At 41.9% G+C, this 25,622-nt stretch overlaps 2 protein-coding genes across 2 annotated transcripts in view; both read right to left on the bottom strand.

The window, feature by feature from the left end:
• Positions 1-19,410, bottom strand: part of LOC115357803 (interferon-induced protein 44-like) — a 46,006-nt gene extending 26,596 nt beyond the window's left edge. Inside the window, exons 1-7 of the mRNA XM_030049504.1 lie at positions 19,401-19,410; positions 15,582-16,118; positions 14,854-14,902; positions 9,381-9,576; positions 6,236-6,388; positions 5,907-6,078; positions 5,151-5,251 (exon numbers count right to left, since the gene is read on the bottom strand). Coding sequence (XP_029905364.1) covers positions 5,151-5,251; positions 5,907-6,078; positions 6,236-6,388; positions 9,381-9,576; positions 14,854-14,902; positions 15,582-16,053 — 1,143 coding nt within the window. The 5' untranslated portion in view covers positions 16,054-16,118; positions 19,401-19,410. The remainder of the gene's footprint in view (positions 1-5,150; positions 5,252-5,906; positions 6,079-6,235; positions 6,389-9,380; positions 9,577-14,853; positions 14,903-15,581; positions 16,119-19,400) is intronic.
• Positions 19,411-20,347: 937 nt separating this feature from the next.
• On the bottom strand, positions 20,348-25,622 carry LOC115357891 (interferon-induced protein 44-like). Its single transcript, XM_030049651.1, has 8 exons — positions 25,553-25,622; positions 23,679-24,222; positions 23,003-23,051; positions 22,124-22,319; positions 21,721-21,873; positions 21,384-21,555; positions 21,008-21,108; positions 20,348-20,548 (listed from the first exon to the last, which is right to left on the bottom strand). Exons 2-8 carry the CDS (start codon positions 24,148-24,150, stop codon positions 20,348-20,350), a joined length of 1,344 nt encoding a protein of 447 aa, XP_029905511.1. The 5' UTR covers positions 24,151-24,222; positions 25,553-25,622.

Below are 25,622 nucleotides of genomic sequence, written 5' to 3'. Positions count from 1 at the left end.
TACAGGGGAAAACTGCTTGAATTACTGCTGGCCTATTAATTTATTTCATTTAGGTGATGTGGAACGGTAACGCTCAAAAAGATAATTGTCTGGAAATGCTAAAACATCTATGCGCGGTCTTATAACCATCTCCCGACGAATATTTAATTCTCTGCGCAGTAACACTGCACCTTCATCCACGGGATCGCTGTCGAAAGGACATGCCATGTTCGTGAAAAAAAGACGCCACCTAACTACTAATGGACTTCTAATAAAGGCCTACTGACTGTTTTTTAATTATTATTTTTTAAATAACAGACGGCAGAACTAATATGCCACACCAAAACTCGCCTGCTGACTGAATGAATGAGGAAGTTAAATACCGTTAGTTTCATGGAGTCTGTTACTGCGGTAACTGACCGAGAGCCTAAATTACCTCCCTCTGGGAAACAGGCTAGAGCTACCCCTCTTTCTCTGCTTTGAGTTACCTCCCTTTGTGAAACGGAAAACTCAGAGTTTCCCTCATTTCAGGGTTAACAGACTCAGAGTTTTCACTAAACCTGCTTTGGGAAACAGACCCAAGATTTGCTGCACCAAAACAAAAACGGTTCGCTTTTCTTTGCACTCGCCTGTAAAAAGTCTCCGTACTCCTTTCCATGATGCTTCTTCAGATGCTTTATTAAGTCTGTTGTGTTAAAATGTCCGGTTTTTGCTACCACCCCTTGAGACACTCACAGGGGTGCCATGAATTTTTGGGCCCCATGAAAAAAAAAAAAAAAAAAAAAAAAAAAAGAATATATATATATATATATATATATATATATATATATATATATATATTAGGGCTGGGAATTGTTAAGAACCTCACGATTCGATTCGATTTCGATTCTTTGGGTAACAATTCGAATTTTTGCTGCTGACGTTAACTTGGAGTGACACACCCCCAGCTGAAATAAAACATCTGCCAGTGAGTTTATTAAAAGACAGATGTTTTTATGGCGCCGGCACTGGAAAGCAGTAGCCTATATTTAAATATAACTGTTAATATAAGTTAGTTGTAGATAAAAAAAAATCAGCTGTGTTGGTGAGTTGCTGTCACGGCAACTGTTAGATTAAAAATGACTGAGAAGTCGGCAGAAGTATAACTATCAGTCCATGAAAAAAAATATTTTTTCCAGCGGATATTCTAGTTACAACATGACTGAGCTAGCAGAGCAGTTGGCTGGCTGACAAGGACTAGTTAACGTCAGATCTCATGTATTTCCGCAGAAACGGAGAGAATACCGGCAAAAAACACTGATATTTTGAGAGCGAAATGCTCACAGTATGAATACATCTTGATTATACATTTAATTTTGTTGGTAATAGTTGTATAATCGCATTATTACATGAGAGGGTGTGCCTGACCGTCATTATTGTCACTTCAGTGATGCGCCCGTCAGCATCAAGCACACCCTCTCGTGTAATAATGCTTAAAGGATAAAGGATGTGTGGAGTTGCATCTGTTTTGGTTTAGCCACAGGTTGCTGCATAACATCGGCATGGTGTCAGCTAAGGTGGCTGCGCAGGTTTGCAGTATTATTACACTACCTTAATACTGCCTGGCACAGTTTACACACGACTTGACTCTAGTCTCTTACCTGTGTTCCGGGGTTACATTTAAATCCAAAGTGAGCCCAACGTCAGATTTTAAAGTCACAGGTGCCGACTTAACGCTACAGCTACTTGCTTTCATGTTGTTGTGTACAGTGCGGCTTCCGTCCGTACAACGTGAATCACACGGAGGTGTTGCTCACCGCGCCCCCTACTGGTTAGCAGTTGAATCGATTCAGAGGCTTTTGTGAATCGATATTGAATTGTGAAAAAAGATATTGCAATGCATTGATGAATCGATATTTTTACCCACCCCTAATACACTATATTACCAAAAGTATTCGCTCACCTGCCTTTACTCATACTATGAACTGAAGTGCCATCCCATTCCTAACCCATAGAGTTCAATATGATGTCGGTTCACCTTTTGCAGCTATTACAGCTTCAACTCTTCTGGGAAGACTGTCCACAAGGTTGAGGAGAGTGTTTATAGGAATGTTTGACCATTCTTCCAAAAGCGCATTGGTGAGGTCACACACTGATGTTGGTCGAGAAGGCCTGGCTCTCAAGGCTGAATTATGCTTCAGCGTTGGAAGACCGTATGGGGGTTGTGCGAAGCACGTATTTCCTACGCAGCGTGTGTGTGTCCAACATACCTCTGCAAACACACAGAGCAATTCTCCTCCCACCAACGTAGACCCTGTGACGTATGGTCGCTGCTCTTCTGTGGCAAGTGGACGAGTCGTATAGGTGCGGGCACTCTCCAAAGTTTTCAAACACAACCGACGAGTCGAGACACAACAGTTTAAAAAAAAAAAAAAAAAAAAAAAAAAACGGCGCTGACGGCACAACAACAGGAATGTGATGCCGGTTGCAACGAAATGCCGGAAATAGTGTACTTCGGCGGACCAATCACAGCTCTTGTGGGGCTGCGGAGGGTCCGCGTAGTTACAATTTTTGGGAGGCGCGCGGCAAGGCTCTGCGGCGGTCGCACAACCCCCGTAAGCTTCGCACAACCTCCGTACGCTCTTCCTACGCGGAAGCATAATTCAGCCTTCAGTCTCCGCTCTAATTCATCCCAAAGGTGTTCTATCAGGTTCAGGTCAGGACTCTGTGCAGGCCAGTCAAGTTCATCCACACCAGACTCTGTCATCCATGTCTTTATGGACCTTGCTTTGTGCACTGGTACGCAGTCATGTTGGAAGAGGAAGGGGCCCGCTCCAAACTGTTCCCACAAGGTTGGGAGCATGGAATTGTCCAAAATGTTTTGGTATCCTGAAGCATTCAAAGTTCCTTTCACTGGAATTAAGGGGCCAAGCCCAGCTCCTGAAAAACAATCCCACACCATAATTCCTCCTCCACCAAATTTCACAGTCGGCACAATGCAGTCTGAAATGTACCGTTCTCCTGGCAACCTCCAAACCCAGACTCGTCCATCAGATTGCCAGATGGAAAAGCGTGATTCATCACTCCAGAGAACGCGTCTCCACTGCTCTAGAGGCCAGTGGCGGCGTGCTTTACACCATTGCATCCGACGCTTTGCATTGCACTTGGTGATGTGTGGCTTGGCTGCAGCTGCTCGGCCATGGAAACCCATTCCATGAAGCTCTCTGCGTACTGTACTTGGGCTAATCTGAAGGTCACATGAAGTTTGTAGCTCTGTAGCAATTGACTGTGCAGAAAGTCGGCGACCTCTTTGCACTATGCGCTTCAGCATCCGCTGACCCCTCTCCGTCACTTTACGTGGCCTACCACTTCGTGGCTGAGTTGCTGTTGTTCCCAAACGCTTCCATTTTGTTATAATAGAGCTGACAGTTGACTGTGGAATATTTAGGAGCGAGGAAATTTCACAAGTGGATTTGTTGCACAGGTGGCATCCTATGACAGTTCCACGCTGGAATTCACTGAGCTCCTGAGAGCGGCCCATTCTTTCACAAATGTCTTGTTTCACAGTCTGCATGCCTGAGTGCTTGATTTTATACACCTGTGGCCAGGCCAAGTGATTAGGACACCTGATTCTGATCATTTGAATGGGTGAGCGAATACTTTTGGTAATATAGTGTATATATATATATATATATATATATATATATATATATATATATTTTTTTTTTAAAATTAATTTATTTATTTATTTACTCGATGATGGTTTAATAATTTGATATTAGTTTTTACCTATTGTTTGGGGCCCCTGTCAGGCAAGGGCCCTTGGAATTGTCCTAACTTTTCCCCCATATACAGCGCCCCTGGACACTCATATTACAAACGTTGCGCTTTTGTCCTCCGTTAACGTTAACTTAACGGAAGACATGACTACAGCTCTGCAGGCTTCTGCTCACGTGACGAAAACACAGGCACATGGCAACCATGGCGACAGCTCCTCTGTGTTACGGCATGTCATGCAAAGTGAAGTTGAGGATATATGAGATAGCTTGTCTCTTACAGTGACTGTAAGAGACAAGGCTTGAGAGTGAGGTGCACACCTGTTGAGATTGGGTACAGAGGGGTGGACCCTCTGTAGGGTTTACACGCTTACACCTTGGTATCAAAGGAGGGGGGCATCAAAGGAGGGGGAGGAGGTGGTGGCGAGCCATCTGCAACAGCAAAGAGGCTGCAGAGAGAGACTCCATGCAGCTCAAGATCAAGACAACAGATCTATGGGAGATTGCTGCTGGGGCATAAGTTGAGGCTTGATCACCTGGACAAGGGTGGCTGATGTTAAAAGACCCGAAATACCCAAGGTCCTCAGCTTACATTATGATAATGTGCCTTAGCTTAGCATCAGAGGATGTTTCATTACAACACACAAGGAAATTGGGGAAATCCCAAATGTCAGCTTTACCTGATGTATGATTTTCCATCAATACCAGTGTGGAATCACCACCGGCATGAGATCAGTGGTTTAATGGGTTGATCTAAATGTTAAAGCCTTGCAGGGCTAGATCTACCCGGTGTGACTCTCATGTGTAATCCTGGCCCACAGAGAAGGTATACCTAGTGTTCATATATGGTCATGCAAGTGCTTATTGGTAGTTTCCTATGTGGGCAGGGCTGGGTGAACAAAGAGAGGGAGGTATGAAACTGAAGGAATGTTTGGGGTGTGAGAGAAGGAAAAAGAGGGAGCAGAGAGAGAAAACCAGGGAGCAGTGAAAGGAGATCTGATTTACAATGTGTTAAATTCATAGAGTGACTCTTAGTTTGAGAGGACCAGCAATGTCCACAGGAAAGGTTCCCCTGAGCTGAATACCTCAGAGCAAGAGCAAAAGCTGCCTTCTACAGCATCTATATGGACTCCTCCATTTCCTGGATATCGGCTGCAAATCTTTTGGTCCATTAAGTTTTGAGACTGAACATATAATTTAGTCTTTTCATGTAACGCTTACATTCAAGAAAATTACAGTAGTGTCCCGAACTTTTGTGGAACTAGGTTTTGAATATAAGGCGGATTATTACACCAGCACATATTATGCAAACTTCATCGTACAAGTCACATGAACCTTTGAAAATTGTTTTTTAGTTTTTCAGGATAAAACCCCAAAGGTGAATTGGGATGGAATTCCTCTTTAAATAGATCTCACCATGTCCTTAATGTAGCGGCTCTTATAAATGTTGCTCAGGTCTTCTGCAACAGTGGGGCAGGCTTCATCCACTTTGGTCAGCAGGACCAGCTGGGGAATCCCTGTAAAACAAACATTTCCAAGGCACTATCGATTTTGTGCAAAAATTAAAAAACATATTTATCTGTCTCAAAGATGTTGTGTATCCTGTTTGTGGAAGTATGGCTTAGTTACCTTCTATATTTTTGAGTGTCCAATCATTTTTTAAAAATTGTTTATTGTTTTGCAAAATTATGTGTCACTGATGAATATGTAAATGTGGAGACTTCAAATTCAACAAATTCTATTTTTTATATAGCCCCTTCCTAAAAAAATTATAAACTGCAACACCAAAAAAACAGAACAGTATAAAAGATGAGGCATAAATCATGAAAGAGAAAATAGAAGTGGATGCTAAAAGACCTACACATGTAATAAAAGAAGCATTTTAAAACAAGAGTAAGAGGAGTGCAGTAAAGTAACATAATAGTAAATATCTTCAAATTAATTTAATTTGAAAGCCTTCAGTGAAATTAGGTTTTTAAAATGACTTAAAAAAGGAAAAGTGATTTTTCAACAGCCAGTAGCCGTATAATCTCCACCATCTGTTGTATGTCTGATATATCTGTGCTAGAATTGTACAATGTTCACTGTAAATGACCCCACTTACAGGCCTGAGGTCCTGTTTTCTTCAGTCAAGATGCAAATGAAACTGGACCTATGATATGACTGATTTACCCATTAAGATGGCCTTTCTGCGAACAGCGGCCAGCTTCTCCTCCAGCTTAGTGGGCATGATGGAGACCTTGCAGGCATCAATGAGAAAGACCACACAGTGGATCTGGTCCTTAAGTTCTGGAGATCTGCGATAGCCGTGGGCTTCCACTTGCAGCGGAACAGAAGGGTTGAACTAAGCCATACAAAGGAAAGACAAAAATAATTTCTTTCATAGAAACAAGAACAACAAAAGGAATATGAAGGCAGAGAGGGAGGCAAATTAATACCATGTTAATATTCTGCTGAAAGCAAGGGAAATATTTGCAGAGAAATGTAAGAAAACACTGTACCTGGTAACAGTCTGGAATGTGACCTTTCAGGATGCTAAGGATGTCATCCACATCAAGCCCCGCCCCTGTGCTTTCCTCCAGTCCCATGGTATCACACAAGATGATTGGCAGAGGTTTTCCTTCTCGTCCAGCTTTCACAGAGTAGGTGCGAAACTGTGGGATGCAATGTGGTGGCACTTTTAAGTATCATAATACTGCTTAAAAGTCCTTGGGGCAATAGAAGCCAAGAGGCTAGAGAAGTAGGCTCCAGTTACCAACAACAGTTGCTAGTTCAAATCCCCAACCTGGCTTGGAAAACGTATGTGGGGAAAGTGAAGGAGAAAGACCTTTTCGGACTTTTGCAACAGTTTGTCTGTTTAATTTTTTTTATTTAATTCTCTGTGCTAGACTGAATTTGCACCGAGCACATCTTTAGACTTGCATACACCAGATGGAAAACAACAAAATCCACAAAGTGTATTTTGTACCGCACTATGGACTATTTAATATGGACACCACCACACCTGTTTACCAGTCCTGGGCACTGTCTCCAATATCCATGTGACACTGAAAAAGCATGTCAGTGCTGAAACAGTGTCCAGGGCCTTCAACATCTCTGGGTGAATCTAATCCAACTCTGCAGCCTTGAACTTTCTGTCTACCTCAGTAACTGCAGCCAGAGAGATACATATCCAGCAATTCTCCTGTATAGAGGATCTGTCGGGCTCTGGAGTTCTTCAAATTGTTCTTTCCACCACCTGACAACACTCTCAGTCAAACTTAGTATTCCTCCACCCATGCTGAGGACAGCCTGGTCAGTGGTCTGCCTTCCCTTGCTGAGTCATCAAATAATTTGCCAGATCCTCCCTGAGGCCAATCATAGATTCATTTCCATGGACTCTCCAGACTCCTGCCATGCACAAGTTTTTGCCTCTACAACAGCAGGGTTTTCCCTGGCCAATTTTAGGTCTTAGGTGGCGGGGGGTGCCCCCCTGCACGGTTTGAGGGTTCCGGGGCGCCGAGCCCCCTGGCCGAAAACTTTGAATATATGGAATTGAAATGCATCAATCTGGCGCACTCTTTGAGACAAACCAAGAAGCTAGTATAACAATTTCAGAGTGTTTAACAATTGGCAAACACAGATATTGATTAACTGATTTATTTGGGCATTAGATTAACATTTTATAATTAATTTTTTAAAATTATTTTCTCAAATGTCTCCACACACAAACATAAATGGCAAGATCTAAGATACTGACAAAATAGGTACAAACACAAACAGTAGCAGTAAGTGGAACGAAGGAGAGATGGGAAGGCAGCCAGTGCACGGCATAGCAGCAGTGCACGGCATAGCAGCATAAAAATGAACACAATAATTACACAAATACGTCTCTGATTAACGTTAGGGGATTTAGTCACTTGGGGGAGTTTGGAAAGTCGCTAAGTTGTCATTGTATCAGCAAGGAGAGGGAGGGATGGGGGGCCAGCGCACGGCATATCAGCACAAAAACAAACACAACAAACGTTACACAAATAAGTTTCTGACTAACGTTAAGTTATTAAGTCACTTGGGGGTAGTTTGGAAAGTCGCTATGTTGCCACTGTATCACTGGTATTTGCGAGCGCTTCTGTTTTTCACGCTAGGCAATTAATACATTCCACCACCGCCTAGCCTACAACGGATGTGTTGCGGCTGAAAGCCATTCTTCACGCAGAAACTATTCGCTGCAGTGATTGGTTAATTCCATTGTCAGTATTTCATGACGTATGGCCCAGTACCCGCCTAACTCCCTCCGGACAATCCAAGCTAGCATCAACATCAGATTCCTAAAGGAGCCGCAGATTGAATATGTTGATGTGCGTTTTTTTCCCCCTTTCCTCGTTCATTTGATCTAGGCGGTCGGTGAAAACGTCTAGGCGGTGCGGCTAAGAAATTATAAGGCAGGGAAAACCCTGAACAGCTGTGGTTCTCTTAGCTTGTTGGCACCTCTCCACTAAATCAGGTGTCCCCTATGCCAACCAGGCACAGAGGACCCACTTCAACTTGACAACTTCTCTAAACACTGGTGTCCACCAGCAGGTTCTTGAGTTGCCACAAGGATGAGCATGACTGGTTTCAGCTTTCCTAGCAGTCAGTTCAATAAAGGGTTTCAAACAAGGTTTATTTGGATTCCACATCCCCAACACTTGACAGAACACAGAAAAATCTTTGGAAGTGGGAGCTGAAATCTGGCCAGACAGAACATTCCAAGTCCCCAGTACATCCTCACTACCTGTTTGGGCTACCCAGGCCTGTCTGGCAACTGACCGCACCATCTGAATCAACTCATCACCAGGTGGTGATCAATTGACAACGCTGTACCAATGTTAAACACAAGTGTTCAGGTGGGCCTTATGTCCAATGAAAAACTACAAAGTCTGTCACTGACTTCTAAGATGCTCTAGTATCATGCAGTTGAGAGTGTCCCTAAGTTCAAACATGGTGGTTTTGTCATGGCCAGACAGAACAAAACCCAAATTTACAAATAAATAAAAAGGAAAATGGGACAACATATTTGTGATTAGGCTACCTTCAAAAAGCAACACAGCACAGCCTGGGCTGATGGCTTGCAAGGGCAAGAGCGTTCCATTTAAGTCCATCACAACTTTGACATATGTTGTTACGTTTTACAAAGGACCAAGGCAACTCAATGAGGGAAAGTGAAGGAACTCACAAAATGCAGCAATTTCTGCTGGACAGGTAAAGCCACTTTTGTAATATTTCAATTTACTCTGTATTTTAGAGCATTGGTCATGTTTTTCTATATGTAATGGCTGTAAGCAATAGGACCACATACAAATGCATACTTGTGGGTGGGAGGGGCTTGGAGGTGAGACTGAAATGGAATTTGCAACTTCTTCACATTGGGCCCCATTTATCAAGATGGTGTGAGATCAAATCTGAACATAAAACAGTGATGTGCTCCTTTCACCAACAGGAATAGTATTTATCAATTTCATCTTTGGTGTTTCAATATGATCAAACTTGCATCTGGTTGGAAAGCATGTAGATTTAGACATAAAAGTTTGACAAGACAGAAAAATGCTTGACTTGGAAATAAAAATTACTTCTGAAATTTTAAAATGAAACTCATCAACTACAAGTCAGTAAGAATCAGGAACAGACCTGAGTGGTGAGGCTGGTGCCAGAGCAGCCAGCGATGGCCTGGCTGGTCACATGACCTCTGAACACTGAGTTGATGGAGTTGAAGAAGCTGGACTTCCCAGCTCCCACCGGTCCGACGAGCAGGATCCGAGCCTGGGGCACAGAACTGTTGATGGGCTTGTACTTCTTGATACTGTCCATTAGCTCCACCCTCTTCCTGTTGGAAAAAGAGCAAATGTAGACTTGTGTCATATTTAGCAGTGATTCTCAGTCCAATAGCCTCATGTTTTAACTTGGCATAGATTAAATTTCACACATAAAGGTTTCAACTTCAAAACCATTCATTAAAGTAATCAAGTGCATATATACACTGGCATACAATACCCCCTTTATAAATCAACAGAGTCTAAGGTTTTAAAGCAATGTGCAACCATCTGCTTGAGATTCAGAAAACATTTTTGGTTGGTCTGAATTGCAATTTGCTACAAGGTTTGAAGACTAATTATGACATAATAATGTTAACGAGTGGATTGTCTAATGTAATTAAGAGTTATTTCAATCAGAAAGACAAAAATACATAATTGTAAAGAAACCTCAGGCACTCAAGAGTGGGCAGGAGCAGGAATCATGTGTTGGTTGTAAAAATTCCCTTAAGTTTTTTTATGGCTAGTTGCAATGGCATCATGCCCATTCAAGCTGATACCCCAGAACCTTTTTTATGTGAGGAAACATTGGAGAAGGATGCTGAGATTACTGGCAGAAATGTTTTCCAATTAAAACCAGCAACCTGCATTTATCCCATTCCCAACTCTGTTTCTTACACAAGCATTTTAGCTTAATATTTACTTAACATTAGTCTCTTCAGATGGGTGTTTTCCCAACTGCTTTTAAGACCACAATAGTTTTTTGAAAAATTGCACCATATTCTAGTCAAATATTTTCTTCACAACCTCAGATCCAATATAGATATATTGGACCTGAGGTTGTGAAGGTCTGATTGGCCTCTCAGGCACTGTACTCAATTGGTTCAAATCTTATCTCACCAATAGAGAATTTTTTTCAAGCATGGATGAATGTTCATCTAAAAGCTATAAAATGAATTGTGGTGTTCCTCAAGGTTTTATTTTAGGTACTACATTTTTTTTTAACCTTTAAATGCTGCTACATGGAGATGTCATCATGAGGCACAGCATAAATTTTCATTGCTATGCTGATGATACAAAGCTTTGCATTACTGTGTCTCCTCGAAACATGAGGCCTAGAGATGCCCCTTTTAACTGTGTTACAGATGACAGATAATTTTCTACAGTTCAATCAGGACAAAACTGAAGTCTTGGTTATTGGTAATGAAGCTCAGAGAGAAAATCTCAATGTGAAACTGCAAGCAGTGGCGGTAAACTTCTGTCAACGAGGGAAAAACCTCTGCGTTATCTCTGATTCAGATCCTAGTTTTGAACTCCACATTAGAAACATAACCAAGAATGCTTTTTATCATCTGAAGAACACAGCCTCCCCCATATTAATCTTTCATCATCTACATTAGATATTTATGTTTTCTTCCATAAAAAAACATCTCTTACTACCTTAAAACTGCTTAAATATAATTCTATATTACAAACTTTCATTGCAAATCAGTGCTCTGTTCAAAGAAGAAGAAAGTGGAAGTATTATTTGTGACAGTTTCAAAAATTGTGCCATTATTTGATAATCTAACCATGAATTTTTTTTTCTCTTAGTCACACTGATATTGTTCATGTGAAGCAATCATTTCAAGCTGGTCTTGTTCAAGTTGGTCTTGTTTTTTGTAAAATAAAATATTGGTGTGGGATGCTCTGAATACACTGACAACAACTGGTGAGCAGGGCTGGTGCTAATGATATGTGTTGTATCAAATCCAGATGGTGCAGTGTACGTCTGAATCTGAATCAGATTTTAGGAAAATGCACAGTCACTTGTCCCTTCAATAGAAGATTGTGCAAACACCCCTCTAGTGACAAACTTGGTGCAGATACAAATCAGTGCACTCAAAGTCAGACATTGAATGGAGGATGACTTTAAGCACCTAGGGCCCTATCTTGTGCCACCCGCTACCCGCTGCCACTACCCACTATCCGCGAATTGCGGATTTAGGAACTTCCGTATGTTGCGCCCACGCTACCTGCTATCCGTTATGCCGACTCCGTCATTTGTGCCTGGAGGTGTGTCCGTGGGCGTGTTTCATGCGCTATCCCTAAAATTGCTATCTTGTGCACACACTTTAGCGGATAGCGGACCACCCGCTATCCGCTATCCCTAAAGTGTGGGCTGTTAGGAGAGCGCGCCCAGGCGGCTTCAATGCACACCCCGACAGAGCCTCGCCACGCACATGGTTGGACTGATACCGGGACACCGCCGGAGTGGACTGAGTATATTACTCATATAGACTGTTTAGAGGAAAGACTGTTTTAATTGGACACTTACGCCAGCACGTTTTATTGTTTTATCATAAGCCAGCAGCTGTGCTCTATTTTTAGGGCCCGAGCGCTGAAACAGCGCGAAGCCCTATTGTATCTGTACCGTTTTTAGGGCCCGAGCACTGGAACAGTGCGAAGCCCTATTGTTATTGTAGTGTTTTTTTTTTTTTTCTTTTTCTTTTTCTTCTCCTTTCTTATTATTATTACGTCTAAATAACCCTTAATTTGACCCCCTAAACATGCTCCAAAACTCACCAAATTCGGCACGCAGGCCAGGTCTGGCGAAAAATTTGATAAAATGGACAAACGGACCCCCTAAGTGCAAAAATGGGCTCGGTAGCGCCACCTAGGCATACAAAGGCAGCCGCTGCGGCCCACAGGAATGTGCTAGAAAGACCAAACCAATGCCGAAATGTAGGTCTCATCAAGCCCTACAAATCACGCACTGACACCCCCCTCTAAAACCAAGTCCGCAATTTGCGTTGGAATGTTCACGTTCTCGCCAAAAATTCCGCTTTGAACAAAATCTATCTCCTCCCAGGGCGTAAATGGCAGCGGCTTGAAAATTTAACAGATGACAGAGGCCACAGTGCTGAACAAAAGTTGCTAAAGACTCCGTCATTACTCAATTCGTTTGGATTTTATAAGCCCTCAAAGTCGGAGTGGCCAGAGCCAAAACCTCATTTTTTCCCATGGAGTTTGGTGTGAAGAGGCTGACACTTGGCACTAATTAAGCCCCTGGAGTCTAAAGTAAAAGTCTGACAGCTTTGAAAACTATGCAGATGGAAAAATATGTAGTTTTGATGTGGATTGGACCAAGTTTGTGGGAGCTGTGAAGAGTTTTCAAACGTTTTTGACTCTGGTGTGCTCTGCTCTGCACTCGGCCTGGACATGTGACTCACTCTAGCTGCCTCAGGAATGCGCAATACACACCCATTGTAAGAGCTCAGAGGGAGCAGAAAACACTCTCAAACTAAAACTGCCATAACTCAAAAACGGTAAAAGATAGCAAAATCATGTAAATGGGAGATTTATAGATCCGAGTCTCGTGACTCGTTTAAGCTTTGAATCAAGTCTGTAACTCAAACGGTGATCGAGCTGTAACGCCTCAAACAGGGGTGGGTTTTATGGATTTCTCCACTGGATTGAATGAGGATTTCTCTGTCTGCCTGCATTTTGGTGTGATCATGCCACAGCTGCCAGTACTCAAGTCAGTCACACACTACGACATGCTAAGGGCGCCATCTGCTGGAGGGGCGCTGCTAGTGGCCAGAGGGGCACCAGCAGCGAATGTACTACCAGTGGGTATTTGTTGGCGTCGTGTGTGTGTGTGTGTGTGTGTGTGTGTGTGTGTGTGTGTGCACGTGTGTGTGTGTGCACGTGCGTATGTGTGTGTGTGTGTGTGTGTGTGTGTTTGTGTGAGTGAGTGAGTGAGTGAGTGAGTGTGTGCCTGCATTTTGGTGTGATCATGCAGCAGCTGCCAGTAGTCCTGTCGGTCACACACTAGGACTTCCGCGGCCTTTCAAAATAAAAGCCCAAAACTCTTTCAAAATAAAGGCACCGAAAAATACCCTTAAAACTGGCACAAACGGACGAATTGTCTACACTTCGACACGCACGCCGTCCCCGACGTGCACGGGGGGGCGAGGGCCCGTCCAACGCTGCTTGCAGCTTTAATTATTTTTAATATTTTATTTGCCCAATCTACCTTGTCAGTAAATTAGTTTACACTTAGTTCCACCTCTGCCTCTTGTGTGTGTGTGGTGTGACCCGGGGATTTTACTCAATCAGTACAACCTTGTGACACGTCCACTTGGACACATGTGGCTCCACTTCCCGAATTAACTCGCCTATAATATAATATAATATAATATAATATAATATAATATAATATAATATATAATATGTATATATATAAAGCCAACTTGCTTTAGCCTCAGTAGAACCCCTGAGAAAATCTACCTCCCTCTCTCCATCGCGGGTTTAGGATTTAGGATTTAGGATTTAGGATAGCGCAGCCTGCCCTTAAAGGCAATGGCACCTGGCACACTGATTGGTTTAACTGGCGTAACGCCCAAAACACGCCTATGCATAATATAGCGGGTAGCGCAGGTGTTTTGCGGATAGCGGGAGGTGCACAAGATAGCAACTTTTACGGGGGAACGCCTCTTGAGCAACCCTAAATCCGCAAATAACGGGTTTCGGGAGTCTGGCGCAAGATAGGGCCCCTAATGTTTTCCATTGGAACAGACTTGGCAAGCGTTTATGAAATACAAGTTTACCATCAAGGCTTGAGAGTAAGACTTGATTTACACGTTTTTTAGAGAGTGAAGGCAGAACAGTGAGTGCTTGATACAATTATTATGGATTATGGGCAAAGTATTCCTTTAATCATCTAGTCTGATGGGGAATAGACAAGAAGTCGAATTGCAATGTCTTGGGATCAAGACCTGGGATCAAGACCTGGGATCTTTGCTACATTTAATCTCACTCTCTCCAAACCTTTTTGTTTATATCCACTGTTACCAAATTAAGGTTAAAATACATAACAACAACAACAACAACAACAACAACAACAATAATAATAATTGCTTAAAAAATCACATCAGCTAACTAGTGGAGGCTGCCATTTATAGTGGTGAAGGTGTTCACATTAACATCAGTTGCTTTGCTCAGTTAAGCTGTTTTGTCCATGTTAACTGAGCTGACTCTTGTCAAACTAGGGCTGAGATTGTGTTGGAACACAGACTAGGACTATGGCAGTCTACTGTGTCACTTTTACTAACGTTATAGCCACAATGCAACAAGCTTTTCTTTTGGCTTTTCTGGGATAAATTGTACACTACTGCATAACATAGCACTGTGAGCAGTATGGGATATCTTTGGAAGACATTCATTATATCCTCATATATTGTAGTACTGTGCACTGCACTATGATTTCGTATCACTGTATTGTATACTATTGAACAGTGTAGTGAAGTGGTATAACACAATGAAGCATGGCACAATATGGCAGAGAATGATGCATCTATCCAGCTTACTCAGATTTCCAGACAATGTCCCTCCAAGGCTTCTCTAGGTCTGTGTTTTCTGTTAAAGAGGAAAAAAAACTTTTATACTTAAAACAATGGATTATAAACCTTTAAAAAATGGTGCAAAATTTTTCTATTATTAGTTGTTGCTTTTGCTCTATGTGTGCTCTGATCACATTGTTTGTAATAAATGTTATTTAGATTAGGAAACAAAAACCATTAAGGGACGCGTGCATACTATTTTTGTAAGGATGCTATCACATTATAGTTCTTCAGTAATAATGAACTACTGAACTATTAATGTAACATTGTGTCATAAAACAGCACAGATTCAATCATTTGTTGACAACAGCGTATGGAAGGAACTGATGAACAAATAAAACATAAGAGGAGTGTACTCAGTAGAGCGCAGATCTCCCTCAGGTGTATCTCCACTTTTCCAGACTATAGTACCCAGTTCTGGGCTACCTTATGTGCTGACCACAACTCAGCAGTATGCTTTAGAAACTCAAGGCGGATACACCTGCTGTAGATTTAAAAATGCAGACAGACAGACAGACAGACAGACAGACAGACACACACACACACACACACAAACACGCACACACAGACCAACTCAATATCATGCCAAAGTGTGTAATAAGGCCACCGATCTGCCAGAGGAAACAGTGTCAGCGTCACATTTTTTGTTTGCTCAAATAAGTCATCATCAGTTCCATTGATTACACTGAACTCACCCTCCACATGATAGACTTCACAGTCAGTTAGCTGAAGGTTGTTGCCATGCATCTCTGCAGGAGGGAAGTCGTATTGGTTTTCTGGATTGCTATAGACGACTGCTTGGCTTCTATTAACAAGAACAAAATCTTCTCCAAAATGAGGACCAGAGTTAGCTATCATTCTCACTGCATAATCTGGCTCAGTGACTGGATACTTGAGTAGATCTTCTCCTTTGAAGGCAAAGAGAAATGCCCTGTCATCTTGCACAAACTGCCCAGACTGATTAAAAGGTTTACTGGTGTATCCTCCAAAGATGTGGCCTGTGGCATTATAGCCCACTGACACTGTGGGACCCTGGGAGTCACATCGCTGGTGGAAAGCTGCACCAGTGAAACCATGGATGCTGGCTTTGTACAGCAGCTTCAGCTTGACGTTTCCCAGCTGGGAGCAGAGCGCCCTCTGCTGACTCTTGGTTAGCCTGGAGGTCATGGTGGTCACTGGTCTGGTGATGATCCCAAATGTGTGAAGCCTCTGAAGGTTGCTCACTGTTGCCTCTGAATCAGAACCATTAAAGAGAAATAGAGTTCAGATTTTTTCTAGTAGGATATTTGAACTTCATTAATTGCCCAGGGGAAACTACTCTTGGTTTAACAAGACTAAATTCAGCGCACACTTAGCAGTGCTACAGCACAGCAACATATTTTAGCTTTCCATATTCTAATCAAATATTTCATCAGCCAATGTTTGGGAGCTGAGGGAGAAGGCTGGAGTTCCAAGGAGATCAGATGCAACCAGACCATGCAGCAGAGACAGGCTAGTGTTAAAACTTCATAGGACCCAAAGTTAAAGAGGCATTGCCAAGTGCAGAGCTTGTTTTCACAGGTCTTGATTTCTGTTATTTCTTTCCCATTTTTGCAAGAACAATATTTTTTACTTCATTATTTTTCTGCCAGGCCTGCTCGGTTCTTGCCTGGCACAGCCATACAGTGATTTTGTTACAGTTATTCACAAAACAAAACACAATTTTGGCACCATTAGATTCAAACCATTTGGAAAAGGGGTTGAAGCAACGGGTCTTTACAAAATTAATAGGTGATTGAATCAGCCCCCTGCTGACCGTAAGTTAGCTGTCCAGTCAAACAAAAGTCATATGGTACAACACTGGAGCTCAACAAACAGCAGCAACCATTACCGTGAACCGTGCACTGTAGCTTTTCATATGGTTATGATCTAAACCAGTGGTTCTCAAACTTTTTTCAGAGATGTACCCCCTATGAAATATTTTTTTCAGCCAAAAAAAAAAAAAAAAAAAAGTGGTAAAACACAGCACTGTGCCATCAGTGTCTGATTTATTAAACTTTGAAACTGAAAAACACTTTCAAATTTCAAACGTTTGAAAAAAACAAAACAAAACAAAACAAAACAACTTATTTTTTAATTTCTCCACTGCGTTTTTGGCAAGTACAGTCTCAGCCAGTACAACAGTGGCTGGAGGGAGCAGGTCTTCAGCAATAGTGGATGGCTTTTTGGCTTTAGCTACGAGCAAAGACACCGCATAAGAGGCCTGGAGGGCTTTGGCTGACGCCGTGGAGGCTTTTCGCATCGTGTCTTCTGATGACCTGAATTCAGAGTTTCCTCTTAAAAAACTCAGGTGGCTTATCAACATGACATCCATGTTTTGTGTTAAAATGCCACTGGAGATGTACTGGCTTCATGCTACTGTTGTCTAATTTCTCCCCACAGAAAAAAACACAATGCCTGAGCTGAATTGCAACTTGTTAACATAAATCCCATTAAAACATATTCTTCAACATACTGACGGACTCTTGCCGGCTCTGGTTTCACCTTCTTTGGCACTTGTCTCTCCTTGTTTTCAGCAGCATTGCTGCTATGCTTCAGCCACAACTCCATTGTTTGAGTTTTGACATTGATTGACAGGTTGTGCCAGGTTAGGTCAAACCGTCCTGGTGGGGGTCTCGGCGTTTTTCAGGATGATGAAATTGAATTCTGAATATAAAATTCTGTTTATGAACTTCAATTTATATTTTAATGAATATTTATTGGCCTAAATAATGATTTTTAAGGAACCTTGGATGGATGCTATTTTTTAAAATATATATATTTTTAAATCTCACGTACCCCCCGGAGTTCCTCCATGTATCCCCCGTTGTATGGCAAATGGAAATAATAGTAAAACAAATATAAGCAGCAAATAATGTTTATCAATTAATCCCACCACAGTCATTACTCTTACATTTTATCTTCCAGCGTTTTCCCCCATTAGTAATACTGTACTCACTGTATAAACAGTCACACAAAATTCCCCCAGTATTTTATAATCTTTTACCCATTTTCGTTTCCCCTTTTTTCTTCTCAGTAATCACGCACTCAATAACCACCTGCTGCTTATATGTAAAGTTGGGTGTGTGGGTGGACCCAGACAGAAGGAGTCCACTCTGACTTAGCCGGCTTCTTTTCACAGCCCAACACACTCTCACTAGAAATCATGAAACTGCCACGCTGTGGACATGAATCTGTCCAGTATCACCAACACCAGTACAAGCTGGTTTCAAATTGTTGGAGAACATTATTGTTTGTGAGGCATGGATAGCAAAAGTATTTTTTGCTTTGTATTGTCATTTCCATTTGCCATTAAACATCATAATCCCTTTTGTTTTACCATTTCCTTTTTTGTCCATACCAGCCAGCTTGAGTAGCTCCTTTTCTGCAACACACCCTTTGATTCTATTTGATTCTACCTTGTCTTTGGTCCAAATCAAAGTAACTGACTGATTCTGACATTGTGTGCCAATCTGCACACGAAATAGATATAAATACTGAAAAACAACTGTGAAACCAACTTAAGCAGCATCCTGAGGTTTTTGGTTTAAAAGCATTATCAGATTTATTGCAGGCTACTTAATTAGCAACAGTCATAACTTGAATTACGTGTGACAGCAGCATCAATACTCAGTTTGAGGCAGTGAACGTCAAATAGGTTTCTGATCGCCGAGTGTGGATAAATGCAGGACAACAGAAGTATTTTAATCAAGAGTGTCAGACAACATTAATTGCACTCCAAACTTAATGTGATGCAGCTTTTCATGTGTCCAGTGGTAAAAAGGAAGGCTCATTTATACATAAGATGGAGTCACCAAAAGAGTTTATGTTGTATAATGTTGTATTATGGCTTTTATTCATTATCAAGCCTTTATGAAGGCAGAGGAATCCACAATGAACTCAAATTTTCACTCCTAAATTCAATTAAATGTATTGTCTTGATTTTGGTTTGATTGCTGTCAGTTGTAAAGATGGTTTAACTAGCAGCAGGGTAACTTGGTGACTAAAAGAGACTGACCTGTGACTGGAAGATCACAGGTTAGATTCCTACAACTCAGCTCACTAACTCTGGAGGCTGCTCTGGAAGAGTTAATCAAGTGACATACAAACTGTCTTTGACACTTTTTACATACAGTTCACTCATACCTTTTGGCCTTACATGTTGAAACATTATCTGTCCAACAAATTGACAGAAAGACTTATATTTAATTACTATTAATTTATTTATTACTATCATGCTTAAATACTTTTTTTGTCTTGATCTTGTATTACCTGGATCAATATCAGTTCACTGAAGAAAAAAAAATCATTTAGGATCTGATATAGAAAGCACAACATGATTACAGAATGCAGCTGGGCAAATATTGTTACATTAGACCAAAGAGACTTATAACCCCCATCGCTCAACCCACTCCAACCTCCTGAATGATTTCAGTTAGTTAATATTTTTTATTTTACACTAATTTTCCCCTGACATCAATTGATTGTGGACTTACTGTGCCTCGAGCTCCACATGCGTCTTCTGCCACACCGCTTTTGATTTTGCCTCGACACTGACTCAGGACAAAAGAACATAACTTTGGCTTTCGTGCCAAAACACACAGGAAACAGATACTGTGGTTAATACAGGCTGCACATTACACATCTGTTGAAAGGTTAAACAGACAAAACACAACTGAAAAACAACTAGTTATGATACCCAGCTGTGAGGTTTTTATTTTATAAGCATTATCCAATTACGGGTTACATACTCAGCAGAAAGCCCGGGGATAAGATCTTTCCCTGGTTTGGAGAAAAGCCTAAGACTGGAAGGTCACAGGTTTGAGTCCTACAGCTGTTGTGTCCTGTTTAAGTCACTTAATCATATTTACTTGCTATAAGTTGGTCTAGTGTGGAAAAACATTTATTGCTCTGATTCTTACCATGTTAAAAGAACCAATCATGCCAACGAGGATGGATGGATGAGTGTGTTTTAATGTTGATACTCTATGACCTACTGCAAATTCACCGGTCTGCATAGTGACTCCCAAGCAGAACAGTGAGAGATTTCACTGCTATGAACAGAACCCAAAGCACAAGTTGAAGGTAGGTATTGAAATGAAAATAAACATCATCATTTATATCAAGTCATCACAGACATTTGAGAAAGTTATATTTCCTGGAACAACAGAACAATCAGACAGTAACAACAAACAGACATGGAATCCAAATTCTCTGTTATTTAATAGCCCCAAACTACTGACTGGAGACCAACATTTATATTGCACATACCTTATCCAATCCCAAAATCCAATTAAGTAAATAAACTGCCTGATAATTAATCTTTTAAATAAAACATTACACTCTTATATATTGCAATAATTGCCAGCCAGTGTTAAATGTATTACGAACATTACATTTTTGACTCATTTACTACAACATTTCACTACATTTTAACAAGTTATTACACAACATCAATATCTTTTTTTGAGCTTGATCGGTCATTGATGTCATCAAAGTAGTTGTCAGCAAAGCGAAGCATCTGGATGACGGCACTGAACAGCAGGATGTCACATTTCTGGTCCAGCTCCAGCTCTTCACAATAGTTCTTCACTGGAACCACGCAGGACAGCGGCACACCGAGCCGGGTGCTGGCCTCCTGGGCCTGGAACACAAAACCAACAGATTTAGTAGAGGCTTTACCTTAAAACAATCCTGGTCCCACTTGACAGAAAGCATGATGGATATGTCTGGACTTCACGTGTTCAAGCTTGTTATGGCTGGGCACTATCACACCTGATATATGATGCCACTGTTTTGCACCATTCAAAGGGTTATGGGAGCACTTGTGATGTGAACCAACTACATGTTGCAGGGCAAAGAGGTGGGACAGAAGCTGATCAGTTGCTCTGTGCTCCCCTGGGCTGCTAATCCACAAAACTGCATTCCTATCTCCCACTTCCACAGCACATACACAAAGTGCAGTGAGCCAAACTAAACAACAAAAAGTTATCATTGTTATTTTCCTTTTTGAAGTTGAGAGCTGGTAGGGTCTGCAGCATAGTAACCTCGCTAGCTACAACTAATTGTAATTTACATGAAAACAATGGGTACTAGAACTCACCATTTCCCTAATGTAGCGGCTCTTGTAAACATTTGTCAGGTCCTCTGCCACAACAGGACAGGCTTCATCCACTTTAGTCAGCAGGACCAGCTGGGGAACCCCTGTAAAACAAAAGCACAACAGGTAGAGGTGATAAGGACAACATATGGCCATGGCACCCTCCCTGTTTCCAAATGGAGAGGAAAAACCAAAACGCAGGTGATGCTCCTTAGATTCTGGCAACATACCACCACACTCTGGTATTTTAAGTGTGTGTTGTTTCTAAAATGTGAGACATGTTGCAAATGTTGGATATCTCATTTCAGAGCCAAACTCTTCCCTGGCCCTGGCTTGCTGACTTCGCTAAGACTTTTGTGTTATGTTATGACTGACTAACCTATAAAGTTGGCCCTTCTGTGGACAGCAGCCAGCTTCTCCTCCAGCTTAGTGGGCATGATGGAGACCTTGCAGGCGTCGATGATGAAGACCACACAGTGGATCCGGTCCTTAAGTCCTGGAGAGCTGCGATAGCCGTGGGCCTCTGGATGCAGAGCAGCAGAGGGGTTGAACTGAGCCATACAGGGGAATGACAAAAAATGAGACAAAGCAGTGAGCATAGCAATTACCAATCATGAAATCAGTTTTTTGCTTCTCCTGCCATATGTTGCCACATGTTAATATTTTGTTGAAAGCCAAGAAAACATTTTATAGAGGAATGTGAGAGACAGCTGTACCTGATAACAGTCTGGAATGTGACCTTTCAGGATGTTGCCGATGTCATCCACATCAAGCCCTGCCCCTGTGCTCTCCTCCAGTCCCATGGTATCACACAAGATGATTGGCAGAGGTTTCCCTTCCCGTCCAGCTTTTACGGTGTAGGTGCGAAACTGGATGGGTGCAAAATGGTGATGTTCATCAGCATCATAGTGCTGTTTAGAAGACCTCTGCCAGAGGAGCTCAGGCTGAGCTCCAGCTCACCAGGGGTTAGAGGATCTCTCTACACGTGTTGATATGTTAAAAGCTCTGCCTCATAAAATTCTGACACATTTTAACTGATCAGGTCACACTGAAGTGACACTGATCATACCACATTTTGAAATGAAACTCCTCAAATGCAAGTCAGTAAGAAGAACTGACCTGGGTGGTGAGGCTGGTGCCAGCGCAGCCGGCGATGGCCTGGCTGGTCACGTGACCTCTGAACACTGAGTTGATGGAGTTGAAGAAGCTGGACTTCCCAGCTCCCACCGGTCCGACGAGCAGGATCCGAGCCTGGGGCACTGAACTGTTGATGGGTTTGTACGTCTTGATACTGTTCATCAACTCATTCCTCTTTCTGTTGCAACAAGAGCAAGAGAAGTTTTTTAACTTCAACAAAAGTAGACTTAAGTCATATGGTGGTTTGAGTTTGCTCCTCAGGACCGAAAGCCATGCTGATTTTCAGTCAGTCTGTAATCAGGACTGATTTATACCTTCAACACCAAGTAAATGCAATGAACACATTGGTACAATAGAAAACAAGCAGAACTCTGGGCCTCCAGGACCAGGATGAAAAACTCCTAATATTGTGCATACCACATAATACATAGGTTAGGCACAAGTATCACTTAATTTAATTTCAAAATTAAATGCACAAATGTTAAATAGGCTACATACAACTAAGTGGGCTATTACAGACAATAAGACACATTAATTTCATTGTAATCCAAGCTAGGACAGGCTTTTATTCCAGGTGATGTAATGCACCATGTGGCAGCCATATTCAAAGTCTGTAAAACCTAGTTTACATGCATTTATCAGTGAGGGAATGGTAATCTTTTGAATATTAACTAATGCCTGGTAAGGATTATAATAAAATGTTACCTTACACAGTATGCATAGCAAGGTATGGCAGCATGAAATGTCATGGTGCACTACATCATATTTTTGTGAAATACATGACATGGTGAGGTACAGTATATTGCAACATATTAAAGCATGACGTAACATGGCAAAGAACAGTGCATATATGCATCTTACTCAGATTCCCAGACTATGCTCCTCCAGGGCTTCTCTAGCTCCTTGCTTTCTGTGGATAGGGGAAAAAACAACTTTTATACATATAGATTTTACCCAATTTGCTGGTACTCATGAATCAGCAGTCTTCAAAGTCAAAGTGATATTTGACAGTTGACAGAAACATTTCCAGGATTACATATAAAATTAGACTGACAAATAAAACCCAATCCTGTAACTGAGAGAAGTAATAAGACACCCAAAACCATCAAATCACAAGTAAATTTACAATCTGTGAGACAGTCTAGGTCTACTTGTCATATTCATGTTTGTTTGTTGTGATAAACTCTCAGTCTTAGAGTTTCTTCATAGGTGAACAAAACAGATCTTCACATTCACATGATAATTACATGGAATGCAAGTCAACATCAAAGATGACTTATACATTTCTGAAGTCAGGCGTTCTGTGAGCTAATGGAGTCTGATGGTCATTTTTATGATAAAATATAAAGTAAATACTGTGATAAAGTCAGACATTATTTAAAGGGACAATGCAAGTCTCAGGTTTGTGTTTGATGTTTAGTCACAACTGAAGGTGATAAATGACAATGTTTTTATAAAATAGCACCATTCGTATTTGCATTGAGATTTGGTAAGGAATGACTAAGCATCACAATTCAGTCTTTTACACTGAACTCACCCTCGACTTGATAGACTTCACAGTCAGTTAGCTGAAGATTGTTGCCATGCATCTCTGCAGGAGGGAAGTTGTAATGGTTTCCTGGATTGCTATAGACGACTGCTTGGCTTCCATTAACAAGAACCAGTGATTCTCCAAAATAAGGACCAGAGTTAGCTATCATTTTCACTGCCTGGTTTGAATTGATGACCTGATACTTAAGAAGAGCTTCTCCTTTGAAGGTGAAGAGAAATGCCCTGTCATCTGGTACATACTGCCCAGACTGATTAAAAGGTTTACTGGTGTATCCTCCAAAGATGTGGCCTGTGGCATTATAGCCCACTGACACTGTGGGACCCTGAAAGTCACATTGCTGGTGGAAAGCTGCACCAGTGAAACCATGGATGCTGGCCTTGTACAGCAGCTTCAGCTTGACGTGTCCCAGCTGGGAGCAGAGCGCCCTCTGCTGACGAATGGTTAGCCTGGGATTCATAGTGAATGCTGGTCTATGAAAGTTTGCAAGAATCCTGACTGTGTGAAGCCTCTGAAGTTCACTCACTGAGATCTGTGAATCCAAAACACAATTACATTCAAATGAATAGAGTGATGTTTTATCACTTGCCACTGACAGATGCATGGAAATCTGAGCAGATTCAAAAAGAGTGCACAACATGTGCTGTGGACATGTTTCAGTGTTGCTTGCTCTGTTGACTGAGAATTCCTGAGTTTGAAAACTGCGCACTAAAAGCATTTTGTGCCACAGTTTGGTCCGCATCTTGCACCAGCTGCATGGAGTGTATGGAAATGGTTCACTCAGTACTGACCACTGCCTCTAACTGTGAATAGGTGGAAATCTGAGTCCAGTTCTGGCGATAACACATCATCACAGAGGGAGCAATGCCACTGGTGACCGGCCGAGGTGGTTTCTCTCTACCCTGTGGTCACATTTTCATGTGAATACCACAGCATGTGACCTGAGATGGCTTGTCAGGCCCAGGCAGGAGAGCAGACACATGTTGTTGAATGAGACTTGAGACTGTCATGCTAAGCTGAATGAGCTGTCCTCCAGCAGAGTGCAGTTGAAACAGCTCTAACAGGCTGTGTCAGCTGTTTTCAATGTGTTGTCAAGAGATAAAGCCACTAACCTTCTTTTTCCCCAACATTACCCATATTATCAAAGAGCTTAATAAATGTTTCATATCCTGGTTTCTAGGACAAAACCACTTCAGATGAGGGTCCGTGGCTTTCATGAAATCCAAACTGAGGGTCTCTTTGAAAGCCCCTGGGTCATGCCAGTCTCCACCGTGGTCATGTTTATGCTTCTGACGTGGTCTTGTCCTTCGCCTACGTTTTGACAAGGTATTATAGATCGATTTGTGTCGTAAATATGACTAAGTCTCTTTTGAGAGGCCACGTGCAGGCTGTAGCGAACACTTTAGCACATCATCACCAACACACACGCATGCACGCACGCACGCAGACAGGCAGGCAGGCGGAGGCTGGCGGACTTCCGACATCTCCAGGCCGGTGGAGGGAAGGGGGAGGGGGTCAGAGCTGGACGCCAACATCAGCCGCTAAACCTTACGGGAGGCTCTATCTTTTGACTTAAAACTTATACGTGTTAATATTCACGTTTAATTCGCGTTAAGACATTGCCATATTTTTTTTCCAGGGCAGACGCATGTCGCGCACACTCAGACAACACATTTCACTTTCAGTTTTGTTTTCTCAGAAAACTAACACGGATGAATAGTCTGCTAAACAGAACAGACACCACTGCCAATATGAAACACACTGGGGGTTCCACTTTAAAGGCATTATCAAACCCCATTCATTAACAGTAATAATAGGCTGATCACAACAACAACATTAATATACTAATACGCAGTACTCACTGGAAGGCAGGGGAGGTCGATGCACTGTGTGCTGGCTGTGTGAGGAAATGCAACAAGACGAGCAGCTTCA

This window comes from Myripristis murdjan, chromosome 4 (assembly GCF_902150065.1).
Source record: "Myripristis murdjan chromosome 4, fMyrMur1.1, whole genome shotgun sequence".
In the NCBI taxonomy this organism is placed as follows: domain Eukaryota; kingdom Metazoa; phylum Chordata; class Actinopteri; order Holocentriformes; family Holocentridae; genus Myripristis; species Myripristis murdjan.
This window is presented reverse-complemented; position numbering and strand designations above follow the sequence as displayed.